Consider the following 22,198-nt stretch of genomic DNA (forward strand, 5'->3'; position numbering starts at 1 on the left):
TTCGTGGAACCTACGGTTCCATTTTCTTTTTTATTATTATTTGAATATATAAAAATCCATTCGAACACAAAAATAAATATTAAAAATCTAACAATATTTCTTCCTAATTGCTAAATCAATAGAAATCAACGGATTCCAGGTCGATGAGCATTTTGTCACGAGTTTGTTGCTTAGAATCTTCCTTGATTTCTGTTGGAATTGAATCACACTGACCGAACATGAATTCCAATTCATCGGTGGTCAATTTTTAACCACGAAGCTCCAAGGCACCAATGAATTACTTTCTCATTTGGCCTTTTGGTTCGCAGATGCTTCTCTGTTAAATTTGGAATGCAGGTGGTGGCTACGACCGCAGGAACTGTTGCATATGGAGGTGTATGAGCGAACAGAGCGGCACAACATTTGTGTACAAATGCAACACAACCCAGTTACCTTCTCCAGCTTTGGTCCCTTCGTTGATGTAATCTTATCCGAAAATTTCCCACACTGAACAGAAAAGAGCCTTATCTGCGAATGCTCGCATCTATGCCATTCGTTTGTGACGATATTCCTCGCGAACACTTTCGTCTTCGGAGTCTTCAAATTCGTCCATGTTCATGTCTTCGATATTTTTCTGCTTCTCACCACCAGTTCGCTTCTCAATGGCATTCTCGAGCATGGGTGGAAGGATACCTTTTGCACGGAAGACATCTTTCCATTCGGAATCTTCATTTAGATCCTGCATTTTTAAACAAATTAACAAAACAACAAATGCGTCATTTGACAGCTTACACTGCAGCAAATAATTGCACGTACATCAATCAAATTCAAATAAAATTATTACATTTAATGTACTTATAACCTAATCCACGTACCGATTGACTTTATTTTGAACAAAAAATGATACATAGATGTAAGTACAGTATTAATAGGTAACACAAATTTCGACCTTTCTTCTTATAACTTTTTTTTTTATAAACATATGTTTCTATAAGTATAAAAAAATTGCACGTACACCAAACAAATGTACGTACACTGTTGTTTTTTTCTACAGAAATGAAATAACGGTTCTTTTCCAAGCCAAAAACTCGTACGATCATGAGATTGAATCTCCTACTCAGTCTGTTATGTTTAATTGATCTGGCTAAAAGTGTTTTTTTTTGCGTTTTAAATTTTTTTTTTAGATATGGAATCATCACATAAAAAAGTTCCTATTGAAATAAAAAAACAAATTGTGGATCTTAAAAATTATGGAAAAAGTTATTCTGAAATATCATCCATTGTTAAGAGATCAAAATCAACTATTCAATGCGTGATAAAAAATTATGAAAAAAACAAAAGCTTCGAAATGGCCCGAGGAAGAGGTTGAAAAAAAATTTTAAATGACAAAATGGAACGCAAAATCGTACGAATGGTGAAGGTTGACCCAAAAATAAGTGCTCCTAAGATAGCTGCAGAAAACACAGTAAGTCATGGAATATCACTAAACCCACAAACAGTCCGGAACGTATTGCATTCAAAGGGTTATCAAGGACGTGCAATAAGAAAAAAGCCTTATATTTCGAAGACAAACGTGCAAAAGCGTTTGGACTATGCAAATGCGTATATGTTTCGAAGCCGGATGATTTCTGGAAAAACGTGATATTCCTTGACGAAAGTAAGTTCAACATTTTTGGGTCGGATGGAAGAAGGTTTGTGTGGCGGCAACCAAACACGGCCTTGGAGACAAAAAATATGCAGCCAACAGTGAAACATGGAGGCGGAAATGTCATGGTCTGGGGAGCGATGGGGGCTAGCGGGGTTGGGAATTTAGTATTTGTTGAGTCAACGATGGATAAAATGGTTTATCTGCAAATACTAAAAGATAACTTAAAAGCCAGCGCTAATACAATGGGCTTAAGCGAGGAATTTGCATTAGTACAAGACAACGACCCTAAGCATTCCTCAAGGCTTGTGAAAGAATGGCTGTTGTATAATGTGAAATCGCAGTTGCCTCATCCTCCTCAATCCCCAGATCTAAATCCCATCGAACATCTTTAGGATTATTTGGAAAAGAAAATCCGACAATCGGAAATAAGAAACAAAAATCAACTGAAAGCCGTTTTAAATGAAAAATGGAACAAAATTCCACCGGAAGTGACTTCAAAACTAGTCCTGTCCATGCAAAACCGTTTAAAGAATGTTATTAAGGCAAAAGGTTACCATACTAGGTACTAAACGAAGCAATTAACTAATAAACTTTAAAGTGTGTGTGCAATTTTTTTATGTTAATTTTAGTTTCTTCCCTTTTTGTTATTGTTTTTTTATTCCTATGAAGTCTATGTAACTGAATTTTATTTTGTTTTTACTTCTATCATAATAAAGAAAATAATTAATGAAAAAATAAATATATAATAAGTAAGTGATAAAGAATGTGCATTTTTTCACTAAACAGTCAGATGTACGTGCAATTTTTTGATGCAGGTAAATGAAATCTAAAATTCTCACCACAGCAATTTAACAAAAAAAAAAAACCTATTAAAACAAGTCAATGCACCGCATCGAATTTTTGTTGGATTTCACAATTCAAAATGGACGTAATGTCAAAATAACAAATACAATAATATGGTGTGTCTATTATATGAATAAAAGAAATCAAAACAAAACAGATTTTGTTGAACCAATGCAGATGCAGTAAGGACATCAAAGAAAATAGCCGCAAAATATAAGAAAGCAAAAGTAGAAAAAATTATTATTATTATTATTATTATTGTTATTATTATTATTATTATTATTATTATTATTATTATTATTATTATTATTATTATTATTATTATTATTATTATTATTATTATTATTATTATTATTATTATTATTATTATTATTATTATTATTATTATTATTATTATTATTATTATTATTATTATTATTATTATTATTATTATTATTATTATTATTATTATTATTATTATTATTATTATTATTATTATTATTATTATTATTATTATTATTATTATTATTATTATTATTATTATTATTATTATTATTATTATTATTATTATTATTATTATTATTATTATACTTTATTGAACAATAATATAATTACAAAATTCAATAAATATTTATCAGAGCATTAGTTACCAGGGCCTTCAGCTCGTTTGGAGAAAACTTAAGTTAAATATGTATATTAAGTCTTGTAATAATTTCGTTCACAAATTTTATATTACTTGGTGATATTTCGGTTAATAGTTCTTTGAGAGGTTTGTTTGCTATGGATAAGGATGTTGAGTTGATATGCGGACATTGAAGGATATGGGAAATGTTCAAAGTTGGGCACTGGTCGCAGAAGTTACAAAGTGGTGCTGGTTCTTTAGTGATCAGGTGTTTGTGGGTGGCATTTGTATGACCCATTCGAGGTCGTATGTATTTTGTTACCATACTTCTGGGAAGTTCGACAGGGAAAGTCGCCCTCGCAGCATCAGCATTGATTGTTGAATAGTGGTGAGAGTATTCCAGCCAGTTATTCTTATTTTTTTTTCTCATGGAAGTTTTTAAACGGTTTAACGTGTCCTTTTTGTTAAATTGTATAAAAGAGATAAGAGGCTGTCTGAGAGCGAGTTTGGCTTCTGCGTCGGCAATTTCATTACCAACTATCCCTACATGCCCAGGAACCCATACAAGCTTGATAGTATTTCCTTTTGTGATTAGTTTATCCCGGATGTCAACTACTATATCACATGAGTTGTTTATATTTTGAATTGCTTTTAAAGATGAAAGGTTGTCGGTGAATATAATGTTTTTTTTATTTTTTGCACTGTTGATAGCTTTGAGTATGGCATAAGCCTCGGCTGTAAATGTTGACGATGTAAAATAGAGCAGTCCTTTACTAACGACACAGCCATCTTTCGTTACTACAGCATATGAGGTACCGTCAATTGATTTTGAAGCACCTGTAAACAAAGAATTCCGTCCGAGTTTCTTATAATTGTCCTCGATTTCATTAAACAGTGTTTTGTATATATCGTTGTTTGTGCTTGATTTATTATAATTCGACAGATTTGTCAAAATATTTTGTTTTGGGAGATACCACGGAGGAAAGTCAACGTTGTTTTTGTTCTTTACTTCAATTGGAATTTTCAGCTCTTTCGCCGATTCCAAAGCCTTGTACAAAGCGGATTGGTATTTCGGTTTTTTCTTTCTCCTCAATAGCTTTTTTATATCCTCATGTATGGGTGATTTAAATGACGAGTTAATTTTTAGTGTTATTTTCCAGGTTTGGAAATCAATTTGGTCATTTAGGTTAGGGAGTCCTGATTCAGTAAGGATGTTCTTGATTGGTGTTGAGTAGAAGGCCCCAAGGCAGGTTCTTATAGCGGCGTGGTACGGCGTAGAAATTAGTTGCAGAGAAGATTTTGAACATTTCCCATAAATTGGTAGACCGTAATCAATTTTTGATAAAATAATTGACTGAATAACGTTAATAATAGTATTTACATTACAGTTACTTTTTTACTTGAAAGATATTTGATAATATTTACCCTGGTAGTTAGACTTTTTCTTAAGTTAATACAATGTTGCTTAAAACTATAGTTATATTCGAATGTAATGCCTAGAATTTTTGAAAAGTTTACATTTTTTATACAAGTGTTGTTATACGATACATTTTAAACTAGTTTTGAACATTTGTGTTTTTTGCAAATATGTAATATTTCGCATTTAGAGAAAGATATTTTACCCCCTGAGGTTTTACCTCATTCGGTCAAGTCTTTAATGATCATTGAAAAAAGATGTGATACTTCTTCTAGGTCTTTCAGTTTAGTGAACAAAATGAGATCGTCCGCGTAAAGGACGTGATTTGTTTTAGGGTATACGCGAGTTATTTTACTTATTTCATTAAATGCAATTTTGAATAGCATGACCGAAAGGGGGGAACTTTGGGGAATGCCATTCATAAGTTTATGAATTTGTGAATACATGTTATTATTAGTTTTAATGCGAAATTTTCGGTTGGTAAGGAAAGCTTTTATAAAGTTGAACATTTTTGTACCGACCTTCCAAAGTTTTAATTGGTTTAAAATAACGTGAGGTCCTATTCTGTCGAATGCTTGTTCAAAGTCAATTGAGAGAATCGAGATATGATTTCTTTCTGAGAGCGCTGAGGTGATGTTTATGTCCAAATGAAGGAGTGCATCTTGTGTCCCACAACCGGATTTGAACGCTGTTTGGTTGATGTCGATAAACTTATTTTTTTCCAGCCGTAGGCCATAGGCGTTTGGAAACGATTTTTTCTAAGACTTTTGAAAGACAGGGCAGAAGTGAGATTGGACGGTAGCCTTCGATAAGTGTGTGGTCTTTGTTTGCTTTGGGGATGGGCACAATGGTTGCCACTTTCCATGTTTGGGGAATAACTCCCTTATCAAATATGTGATTGTAAAAGGATAATAATCTGTTTTTTAAACAGGAAGGACTGTTTTTGGTCATTGAATAATTTATTCTGTCGTATCCGGGGGGGTTCCCTTTTACGGAGCGCAAGCTAGTTTCAAACTCTATAATATTGATTGGGGATTCTATTGATTTTGTTGAATGAGTGATGGTGTAGTTAGGAATGACTTCGTTTAAGCATTTGTATTTTTCTTCAACGTATTTTGGTTGGAAATTAGAGTCGTTATGGATACTTTCCCAAAATTTAGCAAAGTATTCGTTGATCTTTATAGGACATGTAATATTTTCAGAGTCGTATCTGATAAGTTTAATTGTATGAGGTGTAAAATTTCCTGTAAGGCTTTTAATGTCAGCCCACATTTTTTTGGGGTTGAGTTAGGGTTGATTCCCTCAGTAAATTTTATCAAAGAAGACGCTTTCGCTGTCTTGGCTGCTCGTTTAAATTGGGCGTTGGCTTTCCTATAAGCGATTAGATTAACATCATTTGGATATTTTTTGAATATCTTCCACAGGTCTTGTTTTTTATTTCGCAAAGTGCTGAGATTTGGGTCCCACCAGGGGACTGTTTTGTAGTGGATCTTGTTAGTGGTTTGGGGGATTGCCGCATTTGCGGCAGAGCGAATTATCTTTGTAATGAAGGCGGATTCTTTATTCGTGTTAATATTGGTTGGGGGTGGTTGGGCAGAGATTCGGGCTGAGATTTCGGATTGGAAGAGATGCCAGTTGGCATGGTCGGTGGGAAATTTTGGTTGGGATTTCGGTAGAGTTAGACTGTTATCTAAGGAAATATTGGTAGGGATCGGAAAGTGATCACTTCCGTGTAAGTCATCGGAGACATCCCAAGAAGATGATTGTGTGAGGTGTGGAGATATCAGAGAGAGGTCGATGTGGGAGTATGTGCCATGGGTTGAGAGGTGGGTTGGTCGTCCATCATTTAAAATTGCCAGCCCAGAATTTGCGATGAAATTTTCGACTAGCTTTCCGCGGCTGTTGATTCCAGGAGAACCCCAGGCAGGGGACCATGAGTTGAAGTCTCCGGTTAGAAGACAAGGGGTTGTTATATTCGTAAAAATGTTTTCAAGATCGTGGTAATTGAATGATTGGTCTGGCGGGATGTAAATTGAGATGATGGTAATTTTGTATTTTAATTCAATTTCAACAGCTATAGCAGATATGTTAGAGTCGATCGAAATGAATTTGTGTGGAAGTGTTTTGTGTACAAGGAGTCCGGTGCCTTGTTTGGAGTTTGTGTTGTGGGGTAGGTTATGAAATTTTGACGAGTATTCTTTTGGTGGGAGTGGTTGAAAGTTATGTTTGATGTGTGTTTCTTGAATGGAAACGATACATGGCTGGATTTCTTTGATAAGCAATTGGAGCTCATGATAGTTATTAAAATAACCATTCATGTTCCATTCCAATATTTTTAAATTATTGTAGACGGTGGATGGCAACTTTTTCCCAGTACAATTTAATGTACTCGTCAAAGGTGCCCTTCCACCTGGTGATAAATTATTTCCGCGCCGCCACTGGTGACGAGTGCCCCCTCCAAGGTGGTTGGGGCAATCGTCATCAACGGAGGCGCGGGTTGAGTGGGGACAATTAATTACACTAAGAGCTGTCATTTTCGTCTATGATCATTGCGCTTCGTGTGGGAGTATGGGGTTTTTGAAGAGAGATTTTGTTTTGAGTGTTATTGATGTTATTGATTAATGATAATGGTGTAGAAGTATTGTTTAAGAGATATTCTTGTTGTGATTGTGGTAAAATGAGAGAAGGTTTAGATTTGATTCCATTTGAGATTGGAATAGACGTTTTTGAAAGATTTTCTCTCGTGGGAGAGGAGGATTCAGCAATTAGTTTTTGAGTGTTGGTAATTTGTGTTGTTTGATTATGCAGGTTTTCTGAGGTAGATGGTGGAGATTTTTCTCTTATGAGAGAGGTGAAATCATTAATTTGTTCATCGATGTTTGCATTTTGTGTTAAATGTTTATGTATGTTATATGTTGAGTTTTTCTCTTGTGGAGAAAAAACTGTTTTGGTGGAAGTTATTTTTTCTTTATCACTAGAGTGAGATAAATTAGAAGAAGACGTGGATGGAATAGGAACGTTTTTTTTAAGCGTTGCATTTTGGAGTTTTGTAGAGTAAAGATCGGAGGAGAAATAAGGAATTTTTGGGTTGCGTTCTGAGTGGATGCGCCTAGCTTCTGCCAAGGTGCATTTGTTTTTTGTTTTTATTTCGATTATTTCTTTGCTTTGGACATATCTTGGACATATTTTTGATGAAGCGGGATGGGGCCCAGCACAATTTGCGCAGAAAGTGCGCGTGCAATTTTCGTCTTCATGAAGAGGAAGATTGCATGTTTCGCAGGTGGCTGGTTTTTTACACCATTTTTTTGTGTGTCCGAGAAGTTGGCATTGCATGGGGTTAGAGACATATTCAGAGACTTTAGTTTTATACCAACCAATTTCAATTGTGCTAGGTATTTTAAACATATCGAAGGTGAATATCATAAGTCCCGTGGGAACTCGTTTGCCTTCTGGATTTATTTTTGTGAATTTATAGACATCGGTTATATTTTGAGCTTTAAGTTCACTAACGATTTCGGTTTCGGTGACATTTATGAGACATGGTGCATATGCGATTCCCTTCGAATGGTTAAGATTGGCATGTAGTTTGATATCAGCAGATGGGCAAATAGTGCCGAGAGCTTTAGAGGTTATGAATCTGTCGGCAATTTTTTGATCTTTGGTAAGAATCAATAATGATCCATCTCTAAGCTGGGAGATCTTTTCATATTGTGTGCTAATAGAATCAATAGTTTTTTTTAATAAAAACACACTGATAGATGATAGTGGTCTGTCTTTAGAGGTTATGTGAATGAAGCGGGGGTTTTTGTACACTGTTTTTGTGGGCAATTCTGGAAAGTCGGAAAATGTACTATTTGAAGGTTTAAATCTTTTACTCTGTAGGATGGGAGGGGAGTCTGGGGGATCGGAAAGATGGCATTCATCGAGATCACCAAATCGGTTTCCCGATTTTTTGGCAGGCTTTGGCGCCATGCCGAGAAAAAAGTTTTTTATTGAGGAAACTAATAAGCGTTCACTGGGTATTTATGTATTTTTGGATAAGGAAGAATAAGAAGAAAGTGAAGAAACACTTACAAATTATGTATATGAGAGCGGGAGAATGGGAAAAAATGTGATCACTTTTATTCACCAGAGTAATAGGTCTGTACGGTTGGGATGTCAGCCGATGACTGAGAAAAAATTAATAATAAATATTATGTGAATAATAAGAAAATACATAAAACACATTTCAAAAGCAAGTATAAATATCAAAACAGTGATAATATTAATTTAATCTCTTTGCAGCCAATATGAAAATCGTTACCTTTATTATATTGTTCGCATTAACTATAGGCTATGGCGAAGTCAACATTTTTGTTGCAAGAAATTCATAATCAAGCAGGAGACATAAGTATTAAACAAGAACCCATCCAATTAATTTAAAAATATGTTAAAATACTTCATATAATTAATTTAGAAACGAAATTATTAAACAAATTTAAATTTTTATAGAAACAGGTTATAACAATTTCCAAGACTTAAGACTAAAAAGACTAATGACAGAAGCATTAGGAAATTTAAAGTCAAAATTATATAGTATACTCAATTATTCGAGACAAAGGAGAAGAATAATAAACATAGGAGGCATTGTACTCCATTTTCTTTTTGAAGTTATGGACAACGATTAAATATTAGAAATTGAGAATCACTTAAAAATTATAGAAGAAAACTATATACATAAACGCTATAACAGAATCAAAGAAACAAATAAGTTTAAATACACAATTCCAAACAGGATTAGAAACTATGGCAGACAGAATAAACAAACACCAATACGTGTTAAGAAATTTTATCAACTCAACAGACATTATGTTATTAAATAATGAAATAGAAAAATTGAAAGACAACATAGTGTTTTCAAGATTAGTGGTTCTAGAAAGATATAAATTGACTAGGGATGAAAATATACGATTTAATGTAACTATTGATAAATTAAAATACATTGAGAGTAGCCTATTAACCAGAAATAACCAATAAGTGTTCGCTTTAAAAATACCAGTATTTAGAAATATCAACTTATAACTGTATAATTTGTAACAATTTATTATATGAACAAAATTTATTTATAAAACATTAAGAATATGTCCACTATGTATGCAAAACTCATTTAAAAATAAATATCAAAATTATAAAATAAAATAAATATCATGAATTATTAGAATTAGAGGATGGATTCATCTTAACAAAAAACTTAGCGGAAACAAATTTAAATGAATATTGTAATAACATTAAATATAAAATTACTAAGAATAATTTAATAAATTTTAAAGATTGTAAGATTCAAATAAATTAAACATTCTACTCAATTCAGAGAGAAAATTTTAAACAAAATATTGTAATTCCATTATATAACTCATTGAATTTAACGAAGAAAAATCAAACTTTAGAAGACATCCATATAAACCAAATTGAAAATTTATAAGAATTAAAAGAAATTAAATATTAAAATAATGTAAAACATGTTGTATCATATATCATAATCATAGTCGTTGTAATTAAATTTTATATCGATATTGCAACATAAAAGAAACCAAAAAATTGAAAATTGAAAATAAAATTATAGATACTCACGAGAGCATCAAACTTAATGTGGGAGTTATTACGTTCCTAGAACACCCTACCATCACATTATAATTATACAAAACACCCTTTATCAATATAAAACTGTAATGCTAACACAAGATACACATCAAAGTGCATATCAGCATATTTAATTTTAATTCGAGATCATCCTTACAACTAAATGAAATAGTTAATAATAAGGACAAAAACAAAAACAAAAAAATATATACGCAAATACAAATCAGTGAAAAGCAGTGATAAAAGATCTAAAAAGACAATTCTATTTGTCTCGTAGAGAGAATGCTTAACTGATCGTGAAAAAAAAAATACAACTAGTGAAAAGAAAAAAAAAACAATGCAAAGCGGATATATAAGGTGAACAAAAAAAAATGTTTTTAAAATTGAAAAGTTAAGAAGAAAAAAAGAAGGAAAAGCAGTCAAACGCCACAACGTGATCGATTAATGCAGAAATTCAAACCCTACAGTGTACCAGCATCATTGGAAGCCGATATAAAGTCAACAGAACCAGAAGAAAATTTCAACCAAGAAGCGGAATTAGAAAATAATGTAAAAATTGCAACTATAAATATTGAACCATTGGAACTCTTTAAAAATTTGCCAAATTTGAATGGCAGAGTATGAAACATTATTTATAAAATGTAGTAAGCCAATATAATGAAGCAACGAAATTCATAATGAACGAAATTAAAGGTAAAATCACAGATAGTTCACTAGAGGTAGTATTACGGGGTGTTGTGTGGTGATGGTGACCCAAATAACTGGCAGGAAAAAAAATTATTAACAAAACATTTTGGTAAAAAAGAGTCCTTTTAAAAATAAAGTCTATACCAAAAATATAGCTCAGTTATATAATTCTTTTGCGGACATTCTTTGCAGATTAAATAATAAATATTATTAATCGGAAGATAAACCAATAGAATATAATTGTATTAATAACGAAGCGTCATTATTAGCAAAATTTTGTGAGAAAATTCCACCAAATGCTAGTTCAATTATTACTATTAATCATGGAATACAAACTTTAAGTGAAGCCTTTTATAAATTAGAATCTTGTCATTGGACAAAAGAAGGGAAACAAATATTAGAAATCAAAGAAATGAAAGTTACACAACTAATTCTAGAAATCATAATTACAGAAATAATAATCAGTATCAGAACCTTAACAGAAATAATAATCAGAATCAGAGTCAGAACTTTTAAAGAAATAATAATCAGAATCAGAACTTTAATAGAAAAAATAATCAGCGTCAGAACTTTTATAGAAATTATAATCAGAATCAAAACTTAAATAGTAATAATTATCAAATCGAAACCATCGATATAATGGGCAACCTATCCAATCGAAATCATCCTTTTGCTATACAAAGAAATATTCCAGAACCAATGGAAGTAGATAATATTACTCATAATACATCAAATTTTCGAGTGAAAGCCTCAACAGACCTTTACCCTGCATAGATATTCATATTCTCAATAAAAAACTTAGATTAGTTGTAGGCACAGAAGCAGCGACTTCTACCTTAAATGAAAATATATTTCCAATACATTTTGAAACTAAACTAGACAAACCACATAACATTAAAACATTATACTCAGACAACTTAATATATACCAAAATAATTGTGCCATTACCAAGTGAATTTAATAAAAATGAATCATACATGAAATTTTTAATTACTCCAATAACGAAAAGTACATTTGCCGGTATTTTAGGAAATAATATTCTTATACCATTTCAAGCCAAATTATCTTATTTCACTCATGCTGTGAAAATTTATAATATAAAAAGACCATTGCTCTGTAAACCCAAAGATTATCCTTTAGATAGTTACATTGAAGATTTATCATGCAGACAAATAAATTTACGTAGAACTGATGTAAATTCAGAAAATTTAATTGACAAATTAATGAAACCTTATATGTACGCAGGTGAAAAGAAAGCTTTAACTCAAATAACCAAGAAAAATAAACATTTATTTTATAAAAAAGGAGATATTTTAACTAATTTAAAGGAAGTTACTCATAAAATTGATATTGAATTGAATCGGATGCCATTCGGACTTAAAAATTCACCGGCAACTTTTCAGCGAATGATAAATCACGTCTTAAAAGGACAAATAGGAAATATATGTGTTGTTTATTTAGATGACATTCTAATATTTAGCACATTATTAGAAGAACATATTTCTTCAATAAATAAGGTATTTCAGAAAATTAAGGAAAATAATTTAAAAATACATAGATAAATGCAAATTTTTCAATAAAAGTACAGAATACTTGTTATAACTACAAATGGTATAAAACCAAATCCAGACAAAATAAAAGCTATCGATAAAATACCTTTTCCATGTACAACTAAATAAATAAAATAATTTTTGGGACTTACGGGCTATTATAGAAAATTTATCAAAGATTATTCAAAAGTAGCAGTGCCTATGACAAAATACTTGAAGAAAGGTACAAGGATAAATATTAAAGACCCGGAATATATAACAGCTTTTGAAGAATTAAAACTACTCATTTCTAGCCACCCAGTTTTAAAATATCCTGACTATAATAAGGAATTCGTTTTAACAACCGATGTATCAAATTATGCCATCGGATCAGTTCTTTCACAATCAAACCACCCATTATGCTATGTATCTCGAACCCTCATGAGCGTACATATAGCACCACTGAAACAGAATTATTAAGTATTGTATGGTCAGAAAATATTTTCGACCATATCTTTACGGACGCAAATTTAAGATACAAACAGATCACACCCCTTTAATTTGGTTAAGCAACCTTAAAGAACCTAACTCAAAACTTCAGAGATGGAAAATAAGTTTAAACGAATATGACTTTGACATAGAGTATTTAAAAGGAAAAGAAAATCGTGTAGCAGATTACTTAAGTAGATTAGAAGTAAACGCAGTTAATGAAATGGAAGATAACTCGTTAACCATAAATCATAGTGGAATAGAAGAAAGAAATTATCATAAAGGACTTTCAGAATTACCTACAAACATGTTTTAGCATCAAATAGAAGTTGTAGAATCAGAAAATGAACATAAAAGCATTTAAATTATATACCAAGGTGTAAGAAGATTAATAATTAAATCAAAAGATGTAGGCTATCATTTTACTGAAACATTAAAGGAATTTTTACCCAATCACGCAAAAAAGGCAATTTATTGTCCAAGTGAAAATTTATTTTGCTAAATTCAGAAAAAATATGTTGAACTCTACAGCAATCAAAGTTAATTAATATTACTAACATGCCCTTTTAAAAGATTTAAAAAATACAGACGATGCATTGAATCTAATTGAAAAAGTTCATGAGCAATTTAATCATAGAGGAATACAAGAAACATACCTTGAAATCAAAAATGAATGCTATTTTCCGAAACTAAGGGAATTAAAATAAGAAGATACATTATTAATTGTACCATTTGTCAGATAGCGAAACATGATAGAAGCCCGGAGAAAATAAAGTTTGAAATAAGCAAAATAGCACTTAAGGGCATGTCGCATGCAAACAAATTGATTGGTGCTTTGCGCTTAGCTTTGTAGCGTTCACATTTTTTTAAATATTTAAACGAAATAAACGGGTTTTGATTGAAAATATATTGGGCTAAATATTTATAAAGGAATAAAAAATTTAAAAAAATTGTTTGTTCCTTAACAGCACTAGGATCACTAAAAAATCATTAAATTCAGGTAGTTACTTGCGAAAATCAATGGGGCAGTGTGTAAAATATAATTTTTTATTTTTTTTATATTTTTTTCCAAAAAACAATAAATTTTTATAAATAGTATCGATTTTCTTTTTTTTTTAATTTATTTATTTATTCCAAGAAAAATTGTAGAAAACTATGAAAAATAGGGCAAATTTGCATTGTGGCATAGGTGCAATATTTGATAAAACTTCCAAAGTATAACAGCTAGCTAAGTCAATTTAACTTTTTTTCAAATTCTAAATATATGTTCAGATATTTGCTTTAAAATTTTTTTTTTTTAAAATAGTTATAGTAACTTTTTTAGACAAAAAATCCTAAATGCATTCTTTTTTTTCCAATATTTTTTGCGAATTCATGGGGCGAGCTGATTTTTATTTTTTTAGTTTTAATTTTTTTTTAAAAAAAAAAAAGGACCATATATATTACTCTTACTATCGATTTTGAAAAAAAAAAATATTTGTCGCAACATAATTAAAAATGCATTTCAATATAACAACATTTGTGGTGCAATTGTGAGGGATTGGGAGTTTATATAATTGCAAAATATTTTTTTTATTTTTTTTTGGCATTTTGTTTATTCTATTTAAAAAAGTAAAAAGTTCTTGCGTCTACTGTTTATTTAATTTAATTTTTATAAAAGAGGTCTATTTTGCATTTTTTAACAATAAATTTCTTTGTAAGCGCACACAATGAAGTTTCCAGTTCCCAAGAATGCCACTGCATCTCAGCGCTCAAGAAGAGAATTCTTTGCAAAAGAATTTCGCCCGCCCATCCTCTCTCAGATTTTTTTTTTTTTGTTGTTGGTCTCATGGCTCATTTAGTTTTTGTATTCTTTGTTTTTTTTGCGGTATACAATAACAGAAAATACAACAAAAAAAAAGACTTTTCTTAGAAATATTTTTTTTTCTAGTATGTGGTATGATGTAAGGTCATGGACTCGTGATTTGGGTGTTACGTAGTCAATCGTATACGCAGAATTTGATTTTTGGTTCAACTTTCGGCAAGTTTTGTGGTTGCACATTGTAGTGTAGGTATAAAAAAGGGTAAAGAGGTATTGTAGGTATCGTGAATTCGCTGTCATATATTTTGTTTTCTTGATTTTTTTTTGCGTACTATCACTCCTGGGTATTGCATTTTTTTAACTTCCCATACGAAGTTATTATAATGGGTCCGATTTGTCAAATTGAAAATTTTGACATTTTTCGACGTTTCAAGGTCCCTAGAGTCGAAATAAAAGATTTTTAGAAAGATGTCTGTGCGTGCGTGTGTACGTACGTTCATACGTCCGAACGTCCGTACGTTCGCTACGTTTTTTTCGTCGTCCATAGCTCAAGAACCAGAAGAGATATCGACTTCAAATAAATTTTGCTATACAGATAATAAGGCAGAAAGATGCAGAAAGGGCTCTCAAGAAAATTGCGTAGGTGGTTTTTTTACCATAGCAGTTTGAAAAAAAGGTGAAAATTTTGGTTAACACTAAATATCTTACGAACCAAAAACGCTAGAGACTTGAATTAAATTTTATATAATATATTGTAACGTGATATCAAAGTATATTTTTTGAAAAAAATCCATTTAACGGTTTTTTTATAAATCAAAAAACTGAACAAAAAATGTGTCACCTACCAAATTTTACGACTAAAATATGATTTCATCTCCAAAACAATTTTGTGCAACGAAGAATAATGTTTTTGACATCTGATAAAATTTTGATAAAAATCGAATTGACAGTTTTTTTTTATACAAAATAAAAATCTAAAAAAACTTTACTCAAAGTTGGTAAAAATTGAATATCGATTCAAATATCTTTTCAAAAAGTTGAAATTTAGGCTTCAAACTAATTTTATCTTATAACAAAATCAAATTGATAGTTTTTGTACAAAAAGTTAAAAACCTAAAAAAAAATTAACAAAAGTTGGTCTAAATTGATTTTCACCTCAAATATCTTTTCAAAAATTTGAAATATTGGATTCAAAATAATTTTATCTTATATGAAATATTCTTTTCAACATTTGATAGAAATTTGAAGAAAATCTCATTGACAGTTTTTTTTACAAAAAATAAAACTCAAAAAAAAAAAAAAAACAATACTAAAACTTGGTAAAGATTTACTTTCGACTCAAATAGCTTTTCAAAAATTAATAATATTGGCTTCAAACCTTTTTTTATTTCACAGAAAATATTGTTTTCGATATTTAGTGATTTTTATATAAAAATCCATCAGTCCGTTTTTTCATAAAAATAAAATCTACAAAAAATAAAACGCAAATTTGCTAAAAATTGATAGACAAACTTTTAAGCAAGACAAATCGACAGACGTGATGGGAAGTTATCAGTGTACACAATCCTGTCAAACTATTTCAAAAAAGATGCTGCTATGTGACCCACACTTATAACTTCCCATCCCGTCTGTCAATTTGTCTTGCTTAAAAGTTTGTCTATATGTACTCGTATCAATTTTGACCAAATTTGCGTAATATTTTTTGTAGATATTATTTTTTATGAAAAAACGGACTGTTGGATTTTTATATAAAAATGAAATGAAAAGAGTTTTGAATCGATATTCAATTTTTACCAATTTTTGTTAATTTTTTTCGGTTTTTAATTTTTTGTAAACAAACTGTCAATTCGATTTTTCTCAAAATTTTATTAAATGTTGACAACAATATTTTTTGAAAGATAAAAGTAAATTAAAGCCAATATATCAAAGTTTTGAAAAGATATTTGAGTCGAAAGTCAATTTTTACCAACTTTTATTAATTTTTGTTTAGGTTTTTATTTTTTATAAAAAAACTGTCAATTCGATTTTTCTCAAAATTTTATCAGATTTGAAAAACATTATTTTTCGTTGCACAAAATTGTTTTGGAGATGAAATCATATTTTAGTCGTAAAATTTGGTAGGTGACACATTTTTTTCAGTTTTTTGATTTATAAAAAAACCGTTAAATCGATTTTTTTCAAAAAAAAACTTGGTTGATATCACGTTACAATATATTATATAAAATTTAATTCAAGTCTCTAGCGTTTTTGGTTCGTAAGATATTTAGGGTTATCCAAAATGTTCACCTTTTTTTTAAACTGCTATGGTAAAAAAACACCTACGCAATATTCTTGAGAGCCCTTTCTGCAGCTTTCTGCCTTATTATCTGTATAACAAAATTTATTTGAAGTCGATATCTCTTCTGGTTCTTGAGCTATGGACGACGAAAAAAACGTCGCGAAAGTTCGGACGTACGAACGTACGTACACACGCACGCACAACCATGTTTCTAAAAACCTCTTATTTTGACTCTAGGGACCTTGAAACCTCGAGAAATGTCAAAATTTTCAATTTGACAAATCGGACCCATTACAATAATTTCCAATGGGAAGTAAAAAAATATTAAAATAAAATAGGTATTTTCAATAATTAGAAAATGTCGACCAAAAAAAGAAATTCAAGAAAAAAACATCTCCTTCGATAGCAAAATACCCACTTGCTTTATAAAATTCGAACCATATGCAAAAGACAACAACAAATCTACCTAACTAGACATACCAAAAAAAACCGGTTTATCATGCAACGTTGTTCTATTTCTTATTTCTTTGATTGGCTGCTTGTGCGGAAATATACCCCTCGCTCTGAGAGACAAAAAAGATCAAGAGGCAAATATAGAGTAATTGGAAATTCAAATTTTGAATTTGATAATGAAGAGAGTAGGAAATTTGCTCACCAATGAAAATTTTGTGTGAAATCATCAAGGAAATCAGCTACTCGAATCATTGAGGAATAGCATGCAATGAAATCCTTACTGAAAGGCATTGCGTTTTTCCTATGATTATACAATCCACCCTATCTTTTTCCTTGTAAAATATTTCATTCACGATATGAAGCACGAGATGGGTGTTTTGTATTTGTTTATATTTGCCTTTTTCTTCTCTACCTGCCACTGAATAATACGGAGATTGGCTTTAGTTTTAGAACATCAATGCTCGGGTTTTTAACATATAATACAAAATTGCATATCCCGTTCGGCAGCCTGGTTTGCTTCGAGAAACAAAGTTATTTCCAACAACAACGACCGACGGTGATGGCGACGGATGGTTGAAGGATTGCAATCAGCGTTACCACTTTACTTCAATTAAAGTAGATCTACTTCTTTTTTTCAAATAAATTTAAAATCTACTTCCTAATTCGCACCATCATCAAAATATTGAAATCTACTTCAATTTCAATATCAGGTTTTTTACCTTCTTCAATTTTAATAAAAATAGACTGAATCTACTCTTTTTTTCTCTCACTCTTGTACGTAGTCTTAAAACTTTCTAGAGAATTAAAAATCGCTTGAGTATTTGCATTTGCAGTGAATATGTATATTATGTTTTTTCTGTTTGTTAATGTTTAAAGTTGGACCCTAGTCTTATTTTGGATTTGATTGTTTGTTTTCAATATGAAAAGATATTTTCACTTTTTTCCTAAAACCTACTTCCACTTTTTTTTGAGAAGTGGTAACGCTGATTGCAATGTTCGGATTTTTACATATCATAAAAACTTCGATTCGCGATCCTCAGCCTGGTTTGCTTAGAAACAAAGTTATTTCCAACAACAACGCACAGTGTTCGGGGTAAGTGATTTTTTTTTGAAAGCATTGTTGTTTTTTCGAGAAACAATTTTCCAGTTGAATTCCATTGTTCATAGTGTCAACAAGTGAGTAAAGCTTAAAATTATTAAAAAGAGTTTAGAAAATAAAATATAAGTGTAAAAAAGTGAATATTTTGGTAAATTGGTAGAATTTGTGTTCAAATGGACAAGGAAAATATTCAGGTAATTTCATTTAAATTACAAATCCCTTTCTACAATTATTTAGTCCTATTTTATTGCTCTTTTTCTAAAGGCTTCCAGATCTAAACAGTCGGCAATGGACTCCATTGAATTTTCACCCACAAAGCAGGCAAGGCGGATTTTTAAGAAAACGGTAATTATAACTACTATTATTTTATTAAATGAAATTTCTATATATTTGCTTTACATTTTGTATAGAATCAACAAGATATGATAGACGAAATGAGAGCGGACATTAAACGTTTGTGTGTCACCACGGAGCAGCTAAAAAATGGGATCTGCACATTGGCAGCATTTTTTTCAATAAAATCATAAAAATTTACATGACTGTTTTTTTTTTTAAATATTTGTATCCAAAGATTTAGGTATGAGTAAAAAATAATTCGATAATAAAAACATGATTGACTTCATTTATGCACATTCACGACATTTTTCACCAGGTCAATTTGCATTAGTGAATGAGTTACATTGGCTTCCCTAAGGAAACCACTGGTCAGTATTCATTTATGAAAAAGGCGTTCAATTTTGCAACGTGAATTCCTTGGTGAACATTCATCACATTTTTCACCAATGTAAAGTACACAAGTATATCAGCAACTCCACTAACCTAGTGATTTCCCCGGTGTGAGTTCACGGTATTTTTCATCAACTACAATTCACTTTGGAATACACCAAATGCACTTGCTTGGTGATTTCCTTACTGAACAGTCACCATGAAATTCACAACTTGGTGAACGCCAATCCAATCCCCATGTTAATTTCACTGATGTTTTCACCATGTTTTCATGGGGTGTAGCTTCCATTCACCAAGGAATAAGTTGGTGATTCACCGATGAATTTTTTGAAATTTCCTACTGGAACGATCTGGAACTTCGTTATAACCCAGTAGGAAATTTGCTCACCAATGAATATTTTGTGTGAAATCGCCAAGGAAATCAGCTACTCGAATCATTTAGGAATAGCATGCAATGAAATCCTTACTGAAAGGCATTGCGTTTTTCCTATGATTATACAATCCACCCTATCTTTTTCCTTGTAAAATATTTCATTCCCGATATGAAGCACGAGATGGGTGTTTTGTTTTTGTTTATATTTGCCTTTTTCTTCTCTACCTGCCACTGAATAATACGGAGATTGGCTTCAGTTTTAGAATTTCAATGCTCGGGTTTTTTACATACAATAAAAAATTGCCGTTCCCGTTCGTCAGCCTGGTTTGCTTCGAGAAACAAAGTTATTTCCAACAACAACGACCGACGGTGATGGCGACGCATGGTTGAAGGATTGCAATGTTCGGGTTTTTTACATATCATAAAAACTTCGATTCGCGATCGTCAGCCTGGTTTGCTTAGAAACAAAGTTATTTCCAACAACAACGCACAGTGTTCGGGGTAAGTGATTTTTTTTTGAGAGCATTGTTGTTTTTTCGAGAAACAGTTTTCAGTTGAATTTCATTGTTCATAGTGTCAACAAGTGAGTAAAGCTTAAAGTTATTAAAAAGAGTTTAGAAAATAAATTATAATTGTAAAAAAGTGAATATTTTGGTAAATTGGTAGAATTTGTGTTCAAATGGACAAGAAAAATATTCAGGTAATTTCATTTAAATTACAAATCCCTTTCTACAATTATCTAATCCTATTTGATTGCTCTTTTTTTTAAGGCTTCCGGATCTAAACAGTCGGCAATGGACTTCATTGAATTTTCACCCACAAAGCAGCCAAGGCGGATTTTTAAGAAAACGGTAATTATAACTATTATTATTTTATTAAATTAAATTTCTATATATCTGCTTTACATTTTGTATAGAATCAACAAGATATGATAGACGAAATGAGAGCGGACATTAAAAGTTTGTGTGTCACCACGGAGCAGCTAAAAAATGGAATCTGCACATTGGCAGCATTTTTTTCAATAAAATCATAAAAATTTACATGGCTGTTTTTTTTTTAATTTTTGTATCCAAAGATTTAGGTATGAGTAAAAAATAATTCGATAATAAAAACATGATTGACTTCATTTATGCACATTCACGACATTTTTCACTAGGTCAATTTGCATTAGTGAATGAGTTACATTGGCTTCCCTAAGGAAACCACTGGTCAATATTCATTTATGAAAAAGGCCTTCAATTTTGCAAAGTGAATTCCTTGGTGAACATTCATCACATTTTTCATCAATGTAAAGTACACAAGTATATCAGCAACTCCACTAACCCAGTGATTTCCCCGGTGTGAATTCACGGTATTTTTCATCAACTAAAATTCTCTTTGGAATACACCAAATGCACTTGCTTGGTGATTTCCTCTCTGAACAGTCACCATGAAATTCACAACTTGGTGAACGCCAATCCAATCCCCATGTTAATTTCACTGATGTTTTCACCATGTTTTCATGGGGTGTAGCTTCCATTCACCAAGGAAAAAGTTGGTGATTCACCGATGAATTTTTTGAAATTTCCTACTGGGAACGATCTTTCACTAATACATTCAAATTCATTTACATGAGTTCTGATAGTTCGCTTCTGCGGGAGACATACCCTTAAGCCAAATGAGCTTTTACATATGGATATATATTTTATAAGTAATTATATTTGCTTTTTAACAATTATAGACAAATTTACTTAACATTTGACAGCTTTTCCAATAGCCAGTAGAAACAGTCATAAAATATTTGAGCAACTTAAACTAAGAAATTCTATATTATGCAAACCCCAAGAAGTAGTGTCTTTGTATATAAAAACTATAGTACTCTCATGGTGGAAGTCGAATAGGGCGGCATCTACATATTTTTTGTGGAACGTCTAGCGATGACATTAATTGAGAAATTGATTGCAGTCGGGAGACTTATAAATGTTATAATTTGCAATAGAGAAAGACTATAGTGAATTAACGAAAGTCTGAGTGCGAGTGGAATACACATTTGTTTCTTTGTGTTTGTATTTTGGTTTGGTTGTATTTTTACATACGCAAAACGGTAGACTGTCTATACAAAGACGATAAGACAAAGCAAAAGAATTGCGATTTAGTGTAGAAATTTTATATTCTTGGTTGAGATTTTATATTTTTGATGATTTAAAGATTGTATTAGGGAATTATAATTTGAACTATTATAGGCAAGTAAATATGTAGGTATTGTATTGTTATGAAATAACACATACCTAATAAATATTTTTTTTTTTAATTTGATCTCCTAAACTTTTCTTATAGTTTGTTTTCAAATCGAGCATAAAGAAGTTTAAATCTTCAAATTCTTAGAACGATGTTTTTTTTTTAATAAGTTATTTTGTTGATTGAAACTAAACGCTGGTTACACAATTATTGACAACCTATAGTGAAATAAAATATTTTGATGCATGTTAAATTTTGTACACATTTAAAAAGATAGTAAACATACCTACCATTATCGCATAATTGAAGGAAATTTTAGCTTGGATGTTTTTAATGGTTGTGTTATAACTTCCGGTCGAAAAAGTGTTTCATGGTCAAATTTGGAGACAGTTTTACTTAAGTTCTTCTTCTTATGATATTATGCTATATGTAGGTATTT

General features: G+C 31.1%; 1 protein-coding gene and 2 long non-coding RNA genes across 3 annotated transcripts; 2 read left to right on the plus strand and 1 right to left on the minus strand.

Annotated features, from left to right (window-relative positions):
* Nucleotides 1-7,008: 7,008 nt before the first annotated feature.
* LOC129943813 (uncharacterized) lies at nucleotides 7,009-8,460 on the minus strand. The gene has a single exon (XM_056053061.1). It carries the CDS (start codon nucleotides 8,458-8,460, stop codon nucleotides 7,009-7,011), a length of 1,452 nt encoding a protein of 483 aa, XP_055909036.1.
* An 8,483-nt stretch (nucleotides 8,461-16,943) lies between these two features.
* On the plus strand, nucleotides 16,944-18,977 carry LOC129941408 (uncharacterized). The gene is made up of 3 exons (XR_008780856.1): nucleotides 16,944-18,637; nucleotides 18,708-18,788; nucleotides 18,854-18,977. It is a non-coding gene; the product is annotated as an uncharacterized LOC129941408 (long non-coding RNA).
* Nucleotides 18,978-19,571: 594 nt separating this feature from the next.
* LOC129941643 (uncharacterized) lies at nucleotides 19,572-20,582 on the plus strand. Its single transcript, XR_008780900.1, has 3 exons — nucleotides 19,572-20,242; nucleotides 20,313-20,393; nucleotides 20,459-20,582. It is a non-coding gene; the product is annotated as an uncharacterized LOC129941643 (long non-coding RNA).
* The last annotated feature ends 1,616 nt before the right edge of the window (nucleotides 20,583-22,198 follow it).

The sequence above is a fragment of the Eupeodes corollae genome, chromosome 1 (assembly GCF_945859685.1).
Source record: "Eupeodes corollae chromosome 1, idEupCoro1.1, whole genome shotgun sequence".
Lineage (NCBI taxonomy): Eukaryota > Metazoa > Arthropoda > Insecta > Diptera > Syrphidae > Eupeodes > Eupeodes corollae.